The sequence below is a fragment of the Macaca fascicularis genome, chromosome X (genome assembly GCF_037993035.2).
Source record: "Macaca fascicularis isolate 582-1 chromosome X, T2T-MFA8v1.1".
NCBI lineage: Eukaryota > Metazoa > Chordata > Mammalia > Primates > Cercopithecidae > Macaca > Macaca fascicularis.
The window spans coordinates 9,700,227-9,721,605 of NC_088395.1; the positions used below are offsets into that span (position 1 = coordinate 9,700,227).

Genomic DNA, 21,379 nt, shown 5'->3' on the forward strand with positions numbered 1-21,379 from the left:
CCCAAAGTGTTGGGATTAAAGGTGTGAGCCACCGAGCCCGGCCCCACATTCTTCTTCTTCCTCCTCTTCTTCTTTTTTACTTATTTATTTTTTTTGAGACGGAGTCTCTCTCTGTTGTCCAGGCTGGAGTGCAGTGGCCCGATCTTGGCTCACTGCAACCTCTGCCTCCCGGGTTCAAGCAATTCTCTTGCCTCAGCCTCCCGAGTAGCTGGGATTACAGGCGTGCACCACATGCCCGGCTAATTTTTGTATTTTTAGTAGAGACGGGGATTTCACCATGCTGGCCAGGCTTGTCTTGAACTCCTGACCTCGTGATCTGACCGCCTGGGCCTCCCAAAGTGCTAGGATTACAAGCGTGAGCCACCGCGCCCGGCGGTGTTCTTTTTTAAAAAACACATTTCCCCTCATAAAAGTAGTATTACCATTTTACAAAAAATTGGAAGGCAAATCATTTTTTAAAATCCCGCCAAAGGAATGCAAACTCCTGTGAGCATTTCGGGACATTTTCCTCCAGTCTCTTCCCCTATGTATCTGGATTTCAATCAGGCTCTACCAGATATTTTTGTATCACTGTAACTGTTTAAAAATCTCCCCGATACTGTCCTGCATTTCCTGGCATAACGTGTTGTGGCTGTGGGTCTGGAGCACGAAGTAGGTGGGGGATTTAGGGCAAGACACAGCCCCAACTCTGGAGCTTCAGCTTCCCCAGCTGGGAGCCAGTGAAACAGAAGTTCCCGTCTAGGCTGAAAGTTTTAGGAGTTGACCCGGCTTCCTCCTCAGCAACAACGGTCTATTTGGGTCTCCGCTCAAACGATCAGACCCCACAAACCGGATGAAGACCTCAGGGAAGGTCAAGGAGCTCCCGCCTAGTGTGGGCACCCAAGTTAGCCCTTCTAGGGCTGTCCTGGCGGGGACGCTAAGTGACCACCTGCCCAGCTGCCCGCTTCCAGAGGAGTCCTCCCTCCGCTGCCCGAAAGGACCGGCCGCGGGCTTCCCCAGCTCCTCAGCTCCCTCGGCCCCGCCTTCACGGGCTTTTCCCACCTTCGCGGGACCAGACGGGTTGTGTGGGAGACCGAGGGCGCAGCCTCCCCCAAAGTGCACAGAGGGTCTCCCCAGACAGCCAGAGCCCGGGAGCAGGTGAAGGGAGGGGACTGCCCGCTCTCTCGGGAAGTGTTTGCGCCCGAGGAGTCACCCCAGGCAGGCCGCGCCCGCAGTCGGGGTAGGGCGTCGTCCTCTCCGCCCGCCTTCCTCTACGCGGGGGCCCGGGGGCGGACTGACGCGGCGGCGCCCATCCTGGCCTCCATGCGGTTTCCCGAGGCCGGAGGAAGGTGGTGGAGCGGGAGGGAGAGAGGGAGGAGCGCGCGGAGGGGGAGGACGGCGGAGGGGGAGGAGCAGGCAGAGGGGTGGGGGGTGGGGTGGGGTCGAGGAGCAGAGCGTCGAGGAGGATCCCGAGGGAGGCTGGAGGCGGAGCAGCCGGCGACGGAGAGCCAGGGAGGACGCGGGGCTGGGGGAGGCGGAGCAGCGGGAGTGGGTGGAGAAGCAGAGGCGGCGGGAGGAGGGGGAGCCTCCGTGGGAGATTCGGGAGGAGCAGCCGGCGTGGGAGGAGCCGCGGGGCTGGGTGAGAACTGGGCGGGACGGCCGGAGGCGGGGCCTGCGAACGCCCCGCCTCTGCTCGCCCGGGCCGCGCCGAGGAACGAAGATGGCCGGGCGCGCCGCGGGAACGGAGAGGCGGCCGGCAGCGGCGGCAGCTGCGGCGGCGGCTCCCGGGCTGTGACTTCGCGTGCGGCGGCCACCTGGGCTACCCGAACGGAGTGGGCGGCGCGGGCAGCGGCTCGCTAGGGCGGGCGGGCGGACGCCGGTGCACGGGCGCCGGGCAGAGGATGCGCCGGGAGCGGCGGGCGGCTCCCCGCGGCCGCCCCCGCGCCCCGGGCGCCGGGCCTTAGTGCTGGCGGAGGAGGCGGCGCGCGCGGGGCGGCCGGGCGGCGGCGGGGCCCGCGCCGTCATGCCTTGGCTGAGCGGCGGCCGGCGGCGACGGCGGGGACAGCCGCGCGAGGCCCCGCGGGAGCCGCCGCCGTCCGCGCAGCCCCAGCGGGAACCGCCGCCGCCGCCGGCGCCCCCCGCCGCGGTCCCCACGCCCCCCGCTCCCTCCGCGCAGCAGCCGCGGGCCCGGGAGAGCGCGGAGCTGCCGCTGCCCGCCGGCTGGGAGGAGGCGCGAGACTACGACGGCCGCGTCTTTTACATTGACCACAACACGCGCCAGACGTCGTGGATCGACCCCCGCGACCGGTAAGCGGGCCGGCTGGGGGCGCCAGACCCGGCGCGGGCGCTACGACCCGGGCCGCCGGCCGGCGCCACCGCGGATGCGCTGGGGACACGCCCCGCCCAGCTCGGGGCCGCCGAGAGCCCCCGGGTCCGGGCAGAGCTCGGAGCGCCTCCATCCCCGGAACCAGGGGACTCCCTGGAGTGCTCCGGTCCAGGCTACGATCGAGGCGCCCCTATGCCTTGGGCCCAGGGAGAGGATCGGAGACACTAGGAGGCCCTCTGGGCTGGGTGAAGATGTTTGGTTCCCGGGGTCCGGGAGAGGATCCGCCCTCGCAATACCCCGACTCCCAGGGCTCTGACCAAGAATGGAGGTGCCCCTTCTCCAGGCCTCGAGTCCTCTGAGCGCCAAGGCCGGCCGCCTACCGGTCCCTCGCCGCTGGGCGGACCCTCTCATTCGGTTCCCTCACGTCACCCGCTGTCCGGCGCCTGGGAACTGGGCGCCTGGAATTTCCTCTCCTGGGGCTGACAGATGGCCCTCTTTTCCTTTCTCTGCGGCAGCCTCGCCCATCCCGGTCCCGGGCGTCTGCGGCCCACTGCCCCGGCCCTGGTTCTGCAGGTGTCCCCAGCCCCGCGGTGGCGAGATGAGCTGTCACCTTGGATCACAAACGTGCGCCCCAGCTTTGGGGTGTGCGGGTTCCCTGTCTGGCGGGTTCAGGCTAGTTTCCATCCAAAACCTGATGCCAGACGGGTCCTTGAGGGATTCCCAACCCTTTTGGAGTTGGAGAAGTCTGTTCCCAAACTCTAGTTGCTCTTTAGCGCCTTAAAACTCGTGAGTTAAAACTGTTTGAAATAGCCTTCTGTACTGCAGCCAGAATGCAATATGATTAGTTCCATATGCTTTTGGAATAAACGAAAAACAAGAGTTGTATTTTAAGTTTCCTTTTTGTGAAAGATATGCATGGAGTACAAAGCTGTCTTATTCACGTATAAAAACCCAATCAAGTAAAAACTGACTCTTCTGAAAGCACTACCAGATTTCATTTAATTAATTTCATGTAATGAAGCTTTTCCTTAACTTTTCGCTCGATTGTCTATGGGTTTCAGTTGTTCAACTGCTTTTACAGAGACGTATTTTGTGTGGAATTGGGAATTCTGTGGACATGAAGTGTTTCCGCAGGTTATCTGATGTCTTGTCCTCTCTAGAGCAACTCTTCTTCCAGGGCCTGAGTGCCAAAAAGGAAACACCACAGGCTTCCCAGTGATTTGAAGACTTACAGAGGCCCAGTGTAGTGACATTGTGCCTGCTTCCTCCTACCTGCATGGCACTGGCGTCTGAAAATAAACTTTTGAGGAGAGAAGCTGCTGAATTGTTTGAAGATTTCTCTGAGTTCAAGCAGGGGAAAACAAAAGAAAGCAAAACAAAAAGATCGTGGTTCCCTAACATTCTCGCTGAATATTGCAAACCTCTAGGCTCAGAAACCTATATCAATTCTAGTACAATTTTATGGGTTAAAAAGATGCCTAGTTATTTTGAAAATCAGGTGAGATCATGTTATAATTTTAACCAAAGGCTAGAACCCCAGCTGTTTGATCAGCCCTTGGATGGTTCTGGAATTGGTAGAACTGCTTGGAATGCAGTGCCCTTTTATACCGTATGTATGTTAAAAACCCAAACAACTGGAAAATGAACTAATTAAAATAGTGTTTTGCTTAGAAAAGGCTAAGGCTCACTTTCCGAGAGTAATATAAAACAGTTGTGGTTATATTGGAGTGGAGATTTATGCTGAAAGATATCAATGTGAGGATTTTCTTTTTAATGGTGTAACCTGTGACAAACGTGAATGGACCATACAAAAATCAGCTTGGAGAATCTTGTTTTCCATGTATTTCAGACACATTTCCTATATTCCTTTTTTTTCAGAAATTGATTTGTTACTTTTCAGACAATAACTTATAGGTTTTTTTAAAAATCTCCGTTCTAATGCTCAAAGTGTCAATTGAGTGAACAAAAGTGGATATTTTACCTTTTTTTTTTTGTAAAGTAAAAACATGTGTGTACTTTTATGAGATGTTGTTTTTATAGTGAGTGAAAATTCAGCAGGGGACAGCTTGAACTTCAGCTCCCATAATACCTTGCCCGAAATATGTATGGAATGTTCAGCAAGCCACAAACATTTAAGTGGAGTCGGCTGAAGGCTGTAATAGTCATTCTTCTTCCTCTTTCAAAACAGAACCTGGCTGAGTTTTATAGGTGGCGGGTTATCCTTTAAAGTTGTAATTAACTTTTATTATATGGGAAGAACTGTATGTCAGAGGGCAATGTTTTCTCCATGTGCATCTGACAGTTAAAACCCTTTTTGAGTTGCATTTGAGTCACACACAGGAAAATGGTATTCAAGAAATATGAGGACTTTCACCAAACAGCTTCCACATAGAGACCTGACAGGAGAAAGGCAAATAAATAATAGCTTTTTTTTTCTTTTTAAGAAAATGAAATTGTGGTGGAATAAATGAATGTAGTAGGTTAAGTGAAAATTGTTGACTTTAAACATCATTTCATATAAACTTTGGTAAAAACTGTATAGCATAAAATATGGTCCAAGGGCTGTAAACAAAATCTCTTCTCGAGTTTTATAGTCATTCCATTCAGTGTTGTGTTTAACATTTGATAGTGCCAGCTCAGAGCATGTCCGTGAATTTACTGTAACTCTGCTTTTTAAAGTTACAATGAAGATATAAGGAGACATCTTTACAGATGTGGATACAGATGTATACAAAATCTCAATATTTTAAAAACAATTTTTTAGTTTAATTATAAGCCTACCTTCGGTTGGCTGGGCGTGGTTGCTCATGCCTGTAATCCCAGCACTTTGGGTGGCCGAGGTGGGTGGATCACTTGAGGTCAGTTCAAGACCAGCCTGGCCAACATGGTGAAACCCTGTCTTTACTAAAAACACAAAAATTAGCCGGGTGTAGTGGTGTGCGCCTGTAGTCTTAGCTACTTGGGAGGCTGAGGCAGCAGAATCACTTGAACCCCGGAGGGGGAGGTTGCAGTGAGCCGAGATCGCGCCAATGCACTTCAGCCTGGGTAACAGAGTGAGACTCTGTCTCAAAAAACAAACAAACAAAAAAACCTACCTTCAGTTTAAATTCACTGTTTCTATAGATTGATACTGTGCGTATAATTTTCATGGTTTACTGGGAATCATACCCAAAAACTTGGTTAAAAACTGCAAAGTTAGGCCAGGCGTGGTGGTTCATGCCTATAATCCCAGCACTTTGGGAGGCCCAGGTGGCAAGATTGCTTGAGTCCAGGAGTTCAAGATGAACCTGGGCAACATAGGGAGACTCTGTCTCTACAAACAAATGAAATAATTACGTGGGCAGGGTAGCATGTGCCTGTAGTCCCAGCTACTTAGGAGGCCAAACTGGGAGGATTGCTTGAGCTGGGGAGATCCAGGCTGCAGTGAGCCGTGGTGGTGCCACTGCACTCCAGCCTGGGTGACAGTGAGACCTTGTCTCAAAAAACAAAACAAAACAAAACCCCACACCAAAAAAACAAAAAAACAAACTACAAAGTTAACTTATTTCTATGGCTGGTAGTTTCCTTACATGAGTCTTGTGTGGTTTACATTAGTGGCACACTTATATATTAACTGAATATATTAACTCAGAGTACCTTAACCACTTTAAGAAAAGGTATTTACCATTGGGCAGAAAATATGGGAAGAGCGTTTTTGCCCCCTTGGTAAAGTTTCACTGTCTATGACAGTTGTGTTTACGTGTGTGTCTTGCAGAGTTGTTTGGGTATTATCCTATAGATGGACTGAGTGGTTGAAACCTCATGTTCCATTTCCTGTAGCTCAGGTGGAGTTGTATGGTACTGGAAATGCCAGCTCTGGGCAGCTTAAGTGTGGTGGATGATACCACATTTGAGATCAAAGTGTAAATAATCATGCTGATGGCGGAAGAGCAAGATCATGTCATGGCATAAGCTTTTGGGGACCCATTTGCTCACCAGATGGGATTTGACCTGTGCTTCATGGAGGAATTCTGTGGTATCTTACAAGTCTTCTGAAGACTCTTTTGCTTTAAGGGGAAAACAATCCATAGCTCTGGAATTTGCTAGGTTGGATCCCCATTTAACAGCCAAATAACATCATTGCTACCTTGGAACCTTTATTTAGTTATTCAGTATTAACTAATAGGAGGTTTGCTATATTTATCCTGCAGAGTCTATTTCTGGATTATACAAACTGTCCTGGTTGAGCTTTCTGATAAACAGGTAGTGATTTCTCCTTTTTTCTTTTTTTAAGGTTATATAGATAGTGTTTGTATGAACATGGGGGAGCATCTTGTTTTTAAGGCTGTAAGGGGTCAGTCCCTCTAAGAAGCGTCTCTTGCTTCCATTTAGATCATCAACCCTTATTTTTTGGTCTAACATCTTTCTTTTCCTTTCCTTCCATTTATTTATTTATTTATTTATTTATTTATCAAAGAAAAGTGAAAGGAAAAGTAATTCATTTCCAAAAATAGCTCCTGGATGTTTGGAAATCTTCAAGTTTCCTTCTTCTTCCTTTTACTCTGATTTGGGAAGTGGAAATAACGCGTATCACCATCTCTAGTTAGGTTCTACTTTAGGAGACCATGGGTCAGCAGCATGTTCATGGTCATCTGGTGAGCCTACAGTAGGCTTCTTGACTTCCATTCCAGGTCCTTTTGCTAGTGGTGTTTGTCTTTCCCAGAAATTCAATAAAACGTATCTGATGGAATAAAAGCAAAGTTAAATTCTACTGAGTTCAGTTATCCCCGTTTAAATCTAATAAAGTGAAGAAATATTTGTGGAGATTCTTGGCCTTTTGTGTGCAGGGACAGTATGTGGAGACCAAGCTGGTCTGGGAGGTGGCACACAGACACATGAAGTGAAGATAACAATGGTTGCAAGGCATCCCAGGATTGATTCAATTTCTCAGATAATGATCACTTCAGAGAAAAGATGGGCTCACTTGAGCCTGGGGTTATCTTTGTCTTTGCCCATCCTTCTGGGTGAGGGGTTCTAGTGCTTTTCCAGCAGTAGAAAAGCAAGATCATCTATAGGATGATCCACTCAGTCCATCAATAGGATAATACCCACACAACCCTGCAAGACGCACACATAAACACAACTGTCAAAGACAGTGAATCTTTACAAAAGAGGCAAAAGTGTTCTTCCCATATATTCTGCCCAACGGTAAATACCTTTTCTTTCTTTTTTTTTTAAGACGGAGTCTCGCTCTTGCCCAGGCTGGAGTACAGTGGTGCGATCTTGGCTTATTGCAACCTCCCCCTCTCGGGTTCAGGCAGTTTTCTTGCCTCAGCCTTCGAAGTAGCTGGGATTACAGGCGTGTACCACCACACCTGGCTAGTTTTTGTGTTTTTAGTAGAAACAGGGTTTCGCCATGTTGGCCAGGCTGGTTTTGAACTCCTACCTCAGGTGGTCCATCTGCCTCAGCCTCCCAAAGTGCTGGGATTACAGGCGTGAGCCACTGCGCCCAGCCGTTAAATACCTTTTCATAAAGTGGTCAAGGTACTCTGAGTTAATATATTCAGTTAGTATATTAGTGTGCCACTAATGTAAACCACACAAGACTCATGCAGGGAAACTACCAGCCATAGAAATGATAAGTTAACTTTGTAGTTTGATGCTTGGTTTTTTGGTGTGGGATTTTCTTTCTTTTTTTGAAAAAAAGCAAGATCTGGGCAAGATAAGGGGGAACAGGAGAAAAGTGCTGGCCTTGAGGAAGTACTGGGTGTGTTCGGAATAAATGAGGGAATGAGTCAACTCGACTGACCCAGAGCTGTCATGTAAGGGAGGTAAGACTCAGGCCAGAGCTTGTAGCTCAGAGTCCCACAGCTTTGAGGCTGGAAGAGCTAGGATCATCTTACTCAAATTTCTTTTTCTACTTGACAGCCACAGCCAATGGGTATGTTCTGCTGGCTGTTAGAAGGGCAAGGGACTTGAACTGGGTCGTCTGACCCCCGTTTGGGTGCTCTTTCCAGAACGCCACCCAGCTGCCCAATCCACACGATTTTTAAGCATCCTGCCTCTGTTCATTCATTCATTCATTTATTTGTTCATTCAACAACTGTTTGTTGCACAATTTCTGAGTCTAAGGCAGTCTTCCAGGGTTTGGGCAACACCAGACAGGCTGCTGTGGGGCTTACCTTGTGCTCGTGTTCTTTTCCGTGAGACCTCACCATGCTGTTCCTGTCTTCATGTTTCTCCCTGCCAGGATCCCTTGGCTCTGTGATTGTGACGGACATGTGTGGAATACACTAGGCTTTTGCATGGATGTTTTCTTTCTTTTTTCCTTTATCAGCTTTTTCAGGTTGAATTGCATGAATGTTTTCATCGAGAGCCCATGACGGCTGCATGAGGTATAGGCAATCATGTGATAAAACTGAGGCCAAGGGAGATTAACTCAGTAGCCTCACTTCCTATAGCCAATGAGGTCAGCGTCTGTTCGACTTCAGAGTTGAGCCAGGTCTCCTGCCTGTTCTTGACTGTCCCTTGGCTAGGTAACTGTGGCTAGGTAACTGTGCATGCCCCTTACACCTTGCTATACCCGTTAGTTATTTTGATCTTGCATTCATTATTGTTTGATGTTTAATTCTTACTGTGGTATAGTGGCCCCTCAAAGATGTCCAAGTTGCAGTCCCTGAAGCCTGTTAATAAGTAACCTTCCATGGCAAAAGAGACTTTGCAGATGTGATTAAGTTAAGGATCTTGAGATAGGGAGATGATCTTGGATTATGTAGGTGAGCCTGATGTCATCATAGGCATCCTTACTAGAGGGAGGGAGGAGGGTGAGGTCAGAGTCAGAGATGGAGATGTAATAACGGAAGCAGAGGTTGGAGTCAAGTGGCCATGAGCCAAGGAATGCAGGCAGTTTCTAGAAGCTGGAAAAGACAAGGAAATGGACTGTTCCCTAGAGCCTGCAGATGGAACGCAGACCTGCTGACACCTTGATTTTTGCCGAGTGAAACTGATTTTGGACTTCTGTCCTCCAGAACTGTAAGGTAATAAATTTGTATTGTTTTAAGCCACTCGGTTTGTGGCAATTTGTTACAGCATCGGTAGGAAGCTAACACCCCCACGTGCATTGTTATCTTAGTGAGAATGGAAGCATCTGGTCATCTTGGTGTCTATATAACAAACACAGCAGCTGGCATTTATTACATGCTTAGGCAGCTACTGTGCGAAGCATTTTACACCTTTTTTCCTCTCCCTGGCTTCTCATGATACCCCCAGAGGGTCCTCGTTTCTTGTGCAAGCATGGAGAATCACTCACATTGGGATTCGCATCAGATGTGCTGTACCAAAAACATAGTTGATGAGCTAGCCAAATATGGGGGTGGGGAGAGGTAGGCTTGCTGAGAGAAGAAGCCAGTTGGAAACTATTGGAGGTTTTCTCAGGTGGTCACAGGCCTGAATTAGAGCAATCAGGGGCACTTGGGCTAGAAAAGGCAAGGATTGTGTCAGAGACATTGTGAAGGAAACACGGTGCAGAGGATTTCACTAATGCTTGAACGAAGGCAGGTGAAATCAGGAGGGCAGCAGAGGAATCTTACTAGCACCTAAGGAGGAGCCAGGACTCACTGGGGCCAACCGAAAATCCTTCTATTAACCCCACTCAGAAGCATTCATTGGTGGTGGTGGTTTTGTGTGTTCAGTAACTCGGTTACATAGAGAAACATGTTGAGCTGTTCAAGTTACTGTATTGCTGATGGGCAATGTCCTAAAAGGTGTCCAAACCAAGAAAGTGTTATTTTTGTTTTATTTTAGTTTTGGAGACATGGTCTTGCTCCGTTGCCCAGGCTGTGCAGTGCAGTGGCATGATTATAGCTCACTGCAGCCTCCAACTCCTGGGCTCAAGCAATCCTGAACGTGTTACTTTAGACCAAGGTTTCTCAACTCTGGTCTAAAGTAACCCTGGTGGTGGGGTAATTCCTTGTTGTTAGGGCTGTCATACGTAGCATAGGATGTTTAGCAGCATCCCTGGTCTGTCCCCACTAGATCTAGATATTAGTAGCAAACTCCCCACCCTCAGCTGTCTCGAAAATGTCCCTAGACATTGCCAAATGGCCCCCAGGGCGGGCAATATCCCTTGGCTGAGAACTGCTGAGCTACCTCTATCCACCTGGTTACAATGCTTCATCTTTAGCGGCTGAATTTGTTTCAAGCCTGTTATCAGTTCCTGAGATACTGTGCAACAGAGACCTGATTTCTGTGTTTCCATGAACAAATTTCAAACATATTTATATGAAAAACCCTGAACCAGTATATGAAACTGGGAACATGTATTACTATGAGTGTATTCTTCAATTCTTAGAATACTCTCAATTGATAGGTATTTACTGTCAAGAGTATACATATATGCAGTGGAACAGAAGAAAATGCATCTATCTGTTCACACTTGTGTTCTGCAGCAACCCGGAGAGCTGGCCTGGCCTTTCGAATGTGTGTGTGTATGTGTGTGTGCGTTTGTGTGTGGAGGGAGTGATCAGGCTGCCTAAGATGCTCCGAGCCATTCACTCACCCCTCCTTCGGTTCTCCCTTCTGTGGAGGAAGGAGGGGTGAGAGAAGTGGAGTGCTTCTGCCTTTGCTCAGAAATTCTACAGATGCAGGCAAGGACATCTTGAAAGGCCGCTTATGGAGCTGTGGGATCTCCAGCATTTTTCATCTGGAGGGTTCTCTTTTCATTTCTTTAAAACTGAAGGGACTGAGAGAGAGCATGGGGAGGAGGTGGGGATGTTGATGTTAAGAATGAACGGGGGAGATGGCTGCACCAAGCCTGGGGTCACCAGCCACACAGTGGCAGTGGGTAGATCTTTGAGGCAGGCGGAGGTGCCCCAAGCAGCTCCTCCGCACGAGGCTCCGTGCTGTAGGAAAGAGGGCATCTACTGGCTTGGGTGTGGTGTTTCCAGGCGGCCTGGAGCTGGGCCAGGAGACCACATAGTCACTGCAAGAGACGTGTTCTTTCTGCCACTTAGAGCTCTGTCCTGTGGACAGGTGCCTGTCCCCAGCATGGGGGAGGCCTTGGAGTATGGGGTCAACTGGATTTGCCCTAAAAACTATTTCCATTAAAAAAAATTGAGATATAATCCACATACTATAAAATTTACCTTGGGCACGGTGGCTCTTGCCTGTAATCCTAGCACTTTGGGAGGCCGAGGTGGGCGGATCACTTGAGGTCAGGAGTTTGAAACTAGCCTGGCCAACATGGTGAAACCCTGTCCCTACTAAAAAAAATATAAGAAAAATTAGCTGGGCGTGGTGGTGGGCACCTGTAACCCCAGCTACTCAGAAGCCTGGGGCAGGAGAATCACTTGAACCTGGGAGACGGAGGCTGCAGTGAGCTGAGGTCACACCACTGCACTCCAGCCTAGGCAACAGAGTGAAACTCCATCTCAAAAAAATAAAATCAAAAAATAAAAATAAATAAAAGTGTACAATTTAGTGGGTTTTGTTATATTCACCAGATTGTGCAACCGTCACCCCTATGTAGTTCTGAATACTCCATGAAGAAACCCCGTGTTCATTAGCAGTCAGCCCCCATACCCCCAGCCCCTGGCAACTGCTAATCTGCTTTTTCATCTCTATAGATTTGCTTATTCCAGACATTTCACAGAGACCTCCCTGTATATTTCTTACGACTTCCTATGAATCTGTAATTATTCCAAAATAAAAAGTGAAAAAGAGATTGAGAATGAAGGAACCAAGCAGAGATCTAGTTATTTATAGTTTAAAAATAAATTTAAATAATCTCATTTAGATTTTATTGTGTTTTGTCTATATAGTACTTAGCATATAGTAGACCCTCAATAAATGTTTGCTGAATGTAATTATGTATGTAGAGACAGGTTTTATTGATTTGTAGTGATCGTTTTGTATTGTTGCATTTCACTGAGTTTTCCTCATGTACACTATTCTGATGTTCTCAAGAGCAGTCCCTCCTTGTAAGCTGTCAGAGCACCTATTTTATTGGGGTGACCTGATTGCCCTAAGCCAGTGGGTCTCAACTGAGGAGGATTCCCTCTTCCTTCCCCCTACACCCAGGGCATTCGGAAACATTTGGAGGGATTTTTTTGACTGTTACACCTGGGGATAGGTTCTGCTGGCATCCAGTGGGTAGAGGTCAAGGATGGTGCTGAACATCCTACAATGCACAGGATAGACCCCACCACAGCAATGAATGATCCAGCCCCTAATATCAACAGTGCCTGAGATTGCTCTAAGCCAATCATACAGCATCTGGGCCTGCAATTGGCTGAGGCAGGAGCACATGACTCAGACCCAGGCAATGAGTTGTGAGGGGAGGTATGAGACAGGCATGGTTGGGGAGAAGGCTCCTTGTCCCCACAGACCTACGTGGAAGGAACTCCTGCTGATTGATGCTCTGTCTCCATGGAAACCTGGAGGTGGGCAGCCACACTGATTCCCCCAAAACTAGAAGGGAGCTGGCTGAGAAGCTGAGGGTGGTGGAGTGTAAAGTCTGTATCTTTGATGAGGTGGGTGGATGGATGAATTAAGCTTTGGTAGCTGTCTGCCCTTAGTACATTTTCTTATGTGAAATATGATAACAGCATCTCCTTATCCTTTAAAGCCAGTCGAATTAGAATTTCTGTTATTTGCAGCCAGCTAAGGCATTCTTACTCATGTATTTTCTGTTCCTTGCCGCCCCGTAGTTTTCATGATTGGCATAAGATCGGAGGTTTAGGCTGCCACTGAGCTGCTATCCCCTCACTTAATAAATATTCCTGTCTTTTTCACCCTGATATTTATGGTTATATAAGTACTAAAATTATAATGGTACCTATGTGCAGTTATTTCCTCTGTAGTTCTGTTTTTCATGTTTGCCTTAGGAGATAGTTCTAGGCATGGAATGAATAAAACCCAAATTTTGTTAATTTGTTTTAATATATTTTTATTTTGGAATATTTTAGAGTTACAGAAAAGTTGCAAAGATTAGATGGTTTCCTTGTTGTTAACATCTAATATCACCATAGTATATTCTGTGGTGATATTTCTTTATCAAACCTAAGAATCCAGCCTTGATAACATTACTATTAACTGAACTCTAGACATTTGAATTTTACCAGTTTTTCTAGTAATGTTCTTTTTCAGTTCCAGTGGTTTTTTAGAACTATTAAACTCTTGATATTTGTATGGTTCAACCTAATATTTCTAAGTTTGTCCTTCATCTTTGTTTGGTGAGTGTTCTTTTGTGCAGTTGACAGCCTTGTTAGACTTGCTCCAAGGCTCCACAGTAGAATGCAGGGATTCTAAAGGATTTTGGAATCATGGACCCTGGGAAATCTGACACAAGGTAGGGATTCTGTGTTCAGAAAAAGGCGCCAGCACACAGAGGCTTGCATATGCTTTCAGGAGGATTAGAGCTCTCTGGAAGCCCAGCTGTGGTTCCCAGAATAATGGAGGCTTGGTTTGAAATGAGCAGACACCCCAGAGATGTCTGCCATGCACTCACTCTGTATTGTTGAATGAATGCACGCTCACATATTCACCATCACTAGCCTAGGTATATCATAAAGGATTAATTCAACAGTGATTGAGGGAGAACCTTCCATGCTTTCTCCACTTCTTCCCCTTCTTCATACCCAACCCAGCTTTAAACTGTGGTGTGCAGCCACTGGATACACAAGCACTAGATAGGTTTCACGTGAAAAGGGGAGCTGTGGATGAACCTCAAAAATGTGATACTAAGTGAAAGAAGCAGATGTGGACATAATATAATTACATGATTTGATTTTTGCAGAGTGACCAGAGAAGGCAAATCCATGGAGATCGAAAGTGGATTAGTGGTTGCCTGGGGCTGGGGGTGGAAAAGGTGGTTACTGCAGATGGGCACACAAGATGTCATTGGGGTGATGGAAATGTACTGAAATTGGATTGTGTGTTGCATAAGTCAGTAAATTTATAAAAAACATTGAATCTTACATGTAAAATGGGAGAGTTTATCGTATGCAGGTTATACCTCAATAGTTTACAAACATTGTTTTGTTTGTTTGGTTGTTTTTAGACAGTGTCTCACTCTGTCACCCAGGCAGGAGTGCAGTGGCGTGGTCTTGGCTCACTGCAACTTCTGCCTCCCAAGTTCAAGCAATTCTTCTGCCTCAGCCTCCCGAGTTGCTGGAACTGCAGGTGCATGCCACCATGCCTGGCTAATTTTTGTATTTTTAGTAGATATGGAGTTTCACCATGTTGAGCAGGCTCGTCTCGAACTCCGGACCTCAAATGATCTGCCTGCCTCGGCCTCCCAAAGTGCTGGGTTTGCAGATGTGAGCCACCACGCCTGGGCATTTACAAACAATTTTTAAAGCAAATCTGTTTTTAAATTCAGGTAGTTACCTTGATTTGGTAGTTGGAGAAACCAGACTATATAGATTAGACTTGGCAGCCTCTAACCATGCAAAAAGCTTTTTTTGGGCTTCTCGAAATGTCCATACAATTGCTAGGGAAACTTGCCAAGAAGCCACATGTTAACATTGCCCAAGAGTCTTGCCAACTGTAAGGGGAGGATACCACCATGTAATAACCTAGTAATCATTACTAAATTAAAAATATAGTGGGGTTTTCACTAAGGCAACTAACTTTTTCATTGAGGCATTTATCTAATAGGATGACTCATTAGTACCACTATTTGTTTTATAAAGTTGAAGTGATATCTGGTTACCTGGCAGTATTTGGAGTCAAGTGAATTTTGTGGATAAATGACCAATTGATACTTGGCCTTTAAATATTAACATTCTTTTGTTTCACACGTTTATTTCAATGTTTAACATTACAAGTGTTTAGGGGTCTTTATTTAGAAGTTTGGTGATGTTTTTGTGACGAGAAATAGGTTGTAGGAACTTAACTCTAGTTAATACCAATTAGCCTGTGGTCAAATTGGTTTCCTTATGTGTTGTTTTGCTTAAAGTTATAGTTTCCATGGATCTATTGAAAACATTAGTGAGGACTTACTACTTACTGTACCACTAACTGCAGGGACTACCTAGGTGTGGGTAGCCCTGATTTCAGACATGGATAGCTTTGAGTCCGACTCGGGACTGCCATTTGCTGTGTCTCCTAAGGCAGGTTATTTGGGGTCTCTGAGCCTCAGTTTCCTCTTCCATAAAATGGGGAAAAAGCATTTGCCCTCTGGGTTGTTATGAAGACTCAATAAGATTAGGCAAAGATCTTAGGCGAGTGTCTGCTGCAGAACAGGCACTCACATGTTCTTTGTCCTTGTGGTCATATTACATACTCCTTCAGCTTTGGGACACCTCAGCATCTTTAGTCTTCTGCTTATCAAAATTCCCTCCCTTAGCTGGGTGCAGTGGCCCATGCCTGTAGTCCCAGCACTTTGGGAGGCCGAGGCGGGTGGATCACTTGAGCCCAGGAGTTTGAGACCAGCCTGGGCAACGTGGCAAAACCCTGTCTCTACAAAAAATACAGACAATAGCTGAGCATGTGCCTGAAGACCCAGCTACTTGGGAGGCTGAGGTGGGAGGAGCGCTGGAGTTTGGGAGGCAGTGGCTCCAGTGAGCCAAGATTGCACCATTGCACTCTAGCCTGGGCAACAGAGTGACACCCTGTCTCGAATAATAATAATAATAATAATAATAATAATAATAATAATAATAAAATTAAAAATTCCCTCTCTCCATGATTCCATTTCTGCTTCTGAGTTGCCTCCTTATTTTCCTTGTAGTTGAGTAGCACTGGAGGCTCAGCAGTATAAAGACAAGGGCTCAGAATTTATGATAACTGTTTTTCCTCGCTGAGCAACTGTTCTTTGCATTCTCATGATTTTGTGACTGGGGAAGCGAAGTTGCTGGAAGTGAAATGTTACTAAAGAGAGATAACAGATTAGAGCAGAGCCATTGAGATTTTTCTGTCAAGGGCCAGATAGTAAATATCTCAGGCTTTGAAAGCCATAGAATTCTCTGTCTCTTTCTCTCTCTTTTTTTTTTTTAAGCCCATAGGACTTGTTAATGAAGGCCAGGAAGATTCTGTTGCAACTGCTCGACTCTGCTGCTGTAGTGCAGAAGCAGCCATAGACAATTCAGAAACAAACAGGCCTGGCTGTGTTCCAATAAAACTTTATTTACAAAGACAGGAGGCAGGCTGGAGGAATTGACCCATGCTCTGTTTACCACCCCATGATTGATGGCATTCTTTTTTTTTTTTTTTTTTTTTGAGACCGAGTCTCGCCCTGTCACCCAGGCTGGAGTGCAATGGTGTGATCTTAGCTCACTGCAACCTCTGCCTCCCGGGTTCAAGCGATTCTCCTGCCTCAGCCTCCCAAGTAGCTGGGATTACAGGCGCATGCCACCATACCTGGCTAATTTTTTGTATCTTTAGTAGAGACGGGGTTTCACCATGTTGGCCAGGCTGGTCTCGAACTCCTGACCTCTTGATCTGTGCACCTCGGCCTCCCAAAGTGCTGGAATTACAGGAGTGAGCCACCGTGCCTGGCTGATGTCATTCTCGTTTACCATGTTAATACAGTCTTGCACTGAAATGATGGACTGCATATACAGTGGTCGTTCCTTAACATTATGATGCCATATTTTTACTGTACCTTTTTTATGTTTAGCTATGTTTAGACACAAATACCATTGTGTTACTGTATTGCCTATAGTATTCAGTACAGATTTGTATCCTAGGAGCACTAGACTCTACTGCATAGCCTAGGTGTGTAGTAGGCTGTGCCAACTAGGTTTGTATAAGCCCACTGTGTGATGTTTGTACGGTGACAGCATTGGCTGACAATGTGTTTCTCCGAACATATCCTCATCAGCAAGCAATGCAATGTACAGCAATGTACAGCCAATGCTTTTGTGTCACACACTTTCATTATTGTTGCATTAGCTTGGCCACAAATCTGAAAATACTCTGAGTATGTATAGAATTACTGGTTTCTAGATGTAACGTCATAGTATTCTGGAACTTGGAAATTGTAGCATTCAGTGATGCTAGAGAGTTAAAAAAATTCATATTATATGATTAGACTTTGTTCCATAACTAGCAGTCACTTAATACTGGACAGATGTTAAGAATAGAAGTCGGCTAGGTGTCGTGGCTCATGCCTGTAATCCCAGCACTTTGGGAGGCTGAAGCGGGAGGATTGCTTGAGCCCAGGAATTTGAGACCAGCCTGGGGTACATAGGGAGACCCTATTCTACAAAAAATTAAAAATTAACTGGGTGTGATGGCACATACCTGTAGTCCCACCTACTCGGGAGGCTGAGGTGGGAGGATCACTTGACCCAAGAGTTTGAGGCTGCTTCACCCCAGCTCCTGAGACCCTCCCTCAGAATCCTTGCTGGCTTGAGGAGTAAAGGGTTCTGCCAAAGTGGATAATCAAGGCTGTCATGTGTGGATCAGCAGAGGAGCTGGGTTTTTTCCCAGATTGCTTCTCAGCTTTGCTGCTGGGGCTGTAAGGAATTCTGTGGAACAGGAAGTACTGTGCAGTGCATGCATGGTATGCCTGTTATTTTAGCGGTGAGACTGTGTCCTAAAAGACAGCATCTTTGGCCAGGCACGGTGGCTCATGCCTGTAATCCCAGCACTTTCGGAGGCTGAGGCAGGTGGATCACCTGAAATCAGGAGTTCGAGACCAGCCTGGCCAACATGGTGAAACCCCGTCTCTACTAAAAATACAAAAATTAGCTGGATATGGTGGTGCACACCTGTAATCCCAGCTACTTGGGAGGCTGAGGCAGGAGAATCGCTTGAACCCGGGAGGCAGAGGTTGTAGTGAGCCGAGATCGTGCCACTGCACTCCAGCCTGGACGACAGAGCGAGACCCTGTCTCAAAGAATATTCATATGTGCTTTTGGAATGCGTGTGTAATGCTTTAAGTTCTTGTGTTTAGAAACTGATATTTTGTTATTTAAAAAAAAGAAGTGGGTGATTGTTTGCTTTCTAATGGCTGGGGTGGTTTGGATCTAAAATGGTAGGGCTGAAGTCCATGGTGGCCAACTCTACAGTACTTTTAACATTTTTCCCCCAGGGGAACATTGTACATTTTCTTCAGGAGCACTGTGACACTGTTTGGTTTGCTGTAGATAATACTGATTCAAAAGGCATTCCAGATACATCATTCTGTGATTGACCTGGCTAGGTTAACCCAAGATTGTCACCTTGTTATTCTCAATATTAAAAGCCAAGGCACTGAAAACCACCCCACTGAACGCATATCATAAACCTCCAAAATGTCACCATGGACGTGGCATACTGACAAAAATGTCAAGGATTACCAAGAATAGCTTCTTGCATTCACATGTAGTTAGTTACAGGCGGACAGAGTAGCTCTTGCATTTTAAATGCAACTGCAGTGGCCAGAACCAATAATTCCTGTTTGAACAACTCCCGGCCCTCAGTTTTACCTCAAGGCTTTAGATAGACTTACTTTCAATTTTTAAAAAGGAACACATGTCCTTATTATGCTTTAGAATTACTAATAGAGAGAATTCTCTTTGTTGTGCTATTTGCCACTCAGCTCCTTTTAAAAGATAGATGACATTGAAGTTTTACGTAAACACATGACTGATAAAATACTTGTTTTTCCTGAGTCATTGTCAGTGTCTCAGCTCTAAACCTAGTGCCAGCTCAGTAAATATTTGATGGAATCCAAAGTCTGCATTTTCTTAAGGTGGGCCAGTTTTTCTCTTGTTATGTAAAGTAGAGAAACATATCACCTTCTTCCCATTTATTTAGTAATGGTTAGTAGCCCTTCTCTCATCTATCTGTTGGAGTGGTCATCCCTTTTCTGCATCAGTGAAAATAACACCCTAGCATTTGACTTCAAGCACAAATGCTACTTTTGTCTCATTTTTGGAGTTATAAAACCATGTAGATTAATCCCAACCAGGTGGTGGGGAGCCAAAGCTAAGCTGTTTCTTTCACCTCTGTGACCCGTGTGATTAGTTTGTGGAAGAATGCTCTCCAAACCCACAGGAAGTTCACAGACAGCTTGGATTCCTTGGGAGCTCTTCAGTATCGATTGTGTAGCAGAAAAAGCAAGCACGTCTCTGGGTCTTTCCTCTCTTCTCCATAGTCTTTTTTTATGTCTAGCTGGTGTTGGGTTGCTTTACCTCTCCACCCAGAGTTAAAGAAAGTGAGTATGTTGGCTTGTTCCAAACTACATAAATAAATGAAAATCAGGGCATTTTCTATGAAGCAAACCAATGACATAATGGTACCTCAAGCACAGGAGTTACTGGAATTGGTTTTGTGAAGTGGTTGGCCGGTAATGTTTGCAAAGCTGGGAGGTGTAAGAAGTGGTTGGGTTTTTTTCTCACCAAAAAGACAGCCCTACATTAAAGTTATAGTTCTCGTATTAATGAATGGGTTTTAAAGAAACCGATGTGTTCTTCAGTTCTTTTTTTCCTCCCATGACTTGCTGTGAAAGTAAAGGTGAAACAGAAGTATGCCTGTTAGGCCATCAATCTGTTACTAATTAGGTCTTATGCTTACTGGGATCAAAAGATGGGATCAAAGTAAGAACTCTTAAGAAGCAAGAAAAAGAAGGTGCTGGGAAAAGGTGTCAATTGCAGCATAGTTTGTTTATAAATGAGCACATGAATTGTATGTACAGGGATCCTTCATAGTAACTACCTCTACTCCAGTGGAGTTGTTTAATAAAACAATGTCTTGCCATCTCTGACCACTGTTACTCACACCTGATTTCTGAAATGCCTATAAGAACTCTGGACAGTGAAAAGAATCGGAACATCATAGGCTTGAAGCCACAGGCATCATTTCTATTTTGAGGTCAGTCTTACTCCTCAGATTTCCCACACAAATAAAAAGCGTTGGCCCATCCGCAGTCATGTGGCTGGGTCCTTCCTGCTGAATAACATCTCTAACCACAGATGGTAGCCAGCTCCAAGTTAGATTGTTCTTTCTTTTGTTGAGCTGCCCATGGCTCCAACTGAAGTTTACCTGCCCATCTGGTCTTGTTGGTACTCCTAAGAGCCCATTCATATTTGCCCTTATTTGGTGTTCATAATGAGCACACAGTGGTCCGCTGATTTGTGACCACCACTCTCTGGTTTGTTTGAAGACTATGCAGACTAAACTATGTTCATCATTCTGGGGACATGATTATGAATCCACTCACTGTTCTGGTTATGTTGCTTTTGAGTGCCTCATATCTGCGACGTAGCCATTACCTTCATTTTCTGAATGTTGCACATCTACTTAGATTGTTTTAAGCACATTTTCTTTTCTAGGAAGAGCGAGCAGGCAGAAATGTTATACTCTTTATCCATGATGAGTGTAGCATCAGGTGAAACCCTGAGGTGTTGGCCACAGTTCTTATATATATCATATATTTATCATATATCATATATATTTATCATATATATCATATTTTATCATATATGATATATGATGTATATGATAAACATATGAGATATATATATTTGAGACAGAGTCTGGCTGTGTCACCCAGGCTGGGGTACAGTGGCACGATCTTGGCTCACTGCAACCTTGGCTCCCAGGTTCCAGCGATTCTCATGCCCCAGCCTCCTGAGTACTTGGAATTACAGGCGTGTGCTACCACACCCAGCTAATTTTTTGTATTTTTAGTAGAGATGGCGTTTCACTGTGTTGGCCAGGCAAGTCTTGAACTCCTGGCCTCAAGTGATCTGCCTGCCTCGGCCTCCCAAAGTGTGGGATTACAGGCATGAGTCACTGTACCCGGCCCCCACTTTTATATTGAAGGTTGTGTGTGCATGTATACAGTATCCTAACCTGGTGCTTTTCAATCCTAGCTGCATGTTAGATGAACCTGTGAGCTATATATTTGTATTTGTGCCATCCTAGGAGGTTCTGATCAGCAGGGCCCAGGAAGCCCCGATATCCATCTTTCCTCCATTTAAAAAATCGAGGTAAAATTAACATGACATAAAATTAAACATGGTGAAACCCCATCTCTACTAAAAAATACAAAAATTAGCCGGGCTTGGTGACACGCACCTGTAGTCCCAGCTACTTGGGAGGCTGAGGTGGGAGAATCGTTTGAACCTGGGAGGCGGAGGTTATAGTGAGCCACGATCTCGC

The 21,379-nt window shown here is 46.0% G+C and overlaps 1 protein-coding gene across 1 annotated transcript in view; it reads left to right on the top strand.

Annotated features, from left to right (window-relative positions):
- The first annotated feature begins 1,678 nt into the window (after window positions 1-1,678).
- The window catches only part of WWC3 (WWC family member 3), a 129,298-nt gene continuing 109,597 nt past the window's right edge, over window positions 1,679-21,379 (top strand). Inside the window, exon 1 of the mRNA XM_045383708.2 lies at window positions 1,679-2,286. Coding sequence (XP_045239643.2) covers window positions 2,003-2,286 — 284 coding nt within the window. The 5' untranslated portion in view covers window positions 1,679-2,002. The remainder of the gene's footprint in view (window positions 2,287-21,379) is intronic.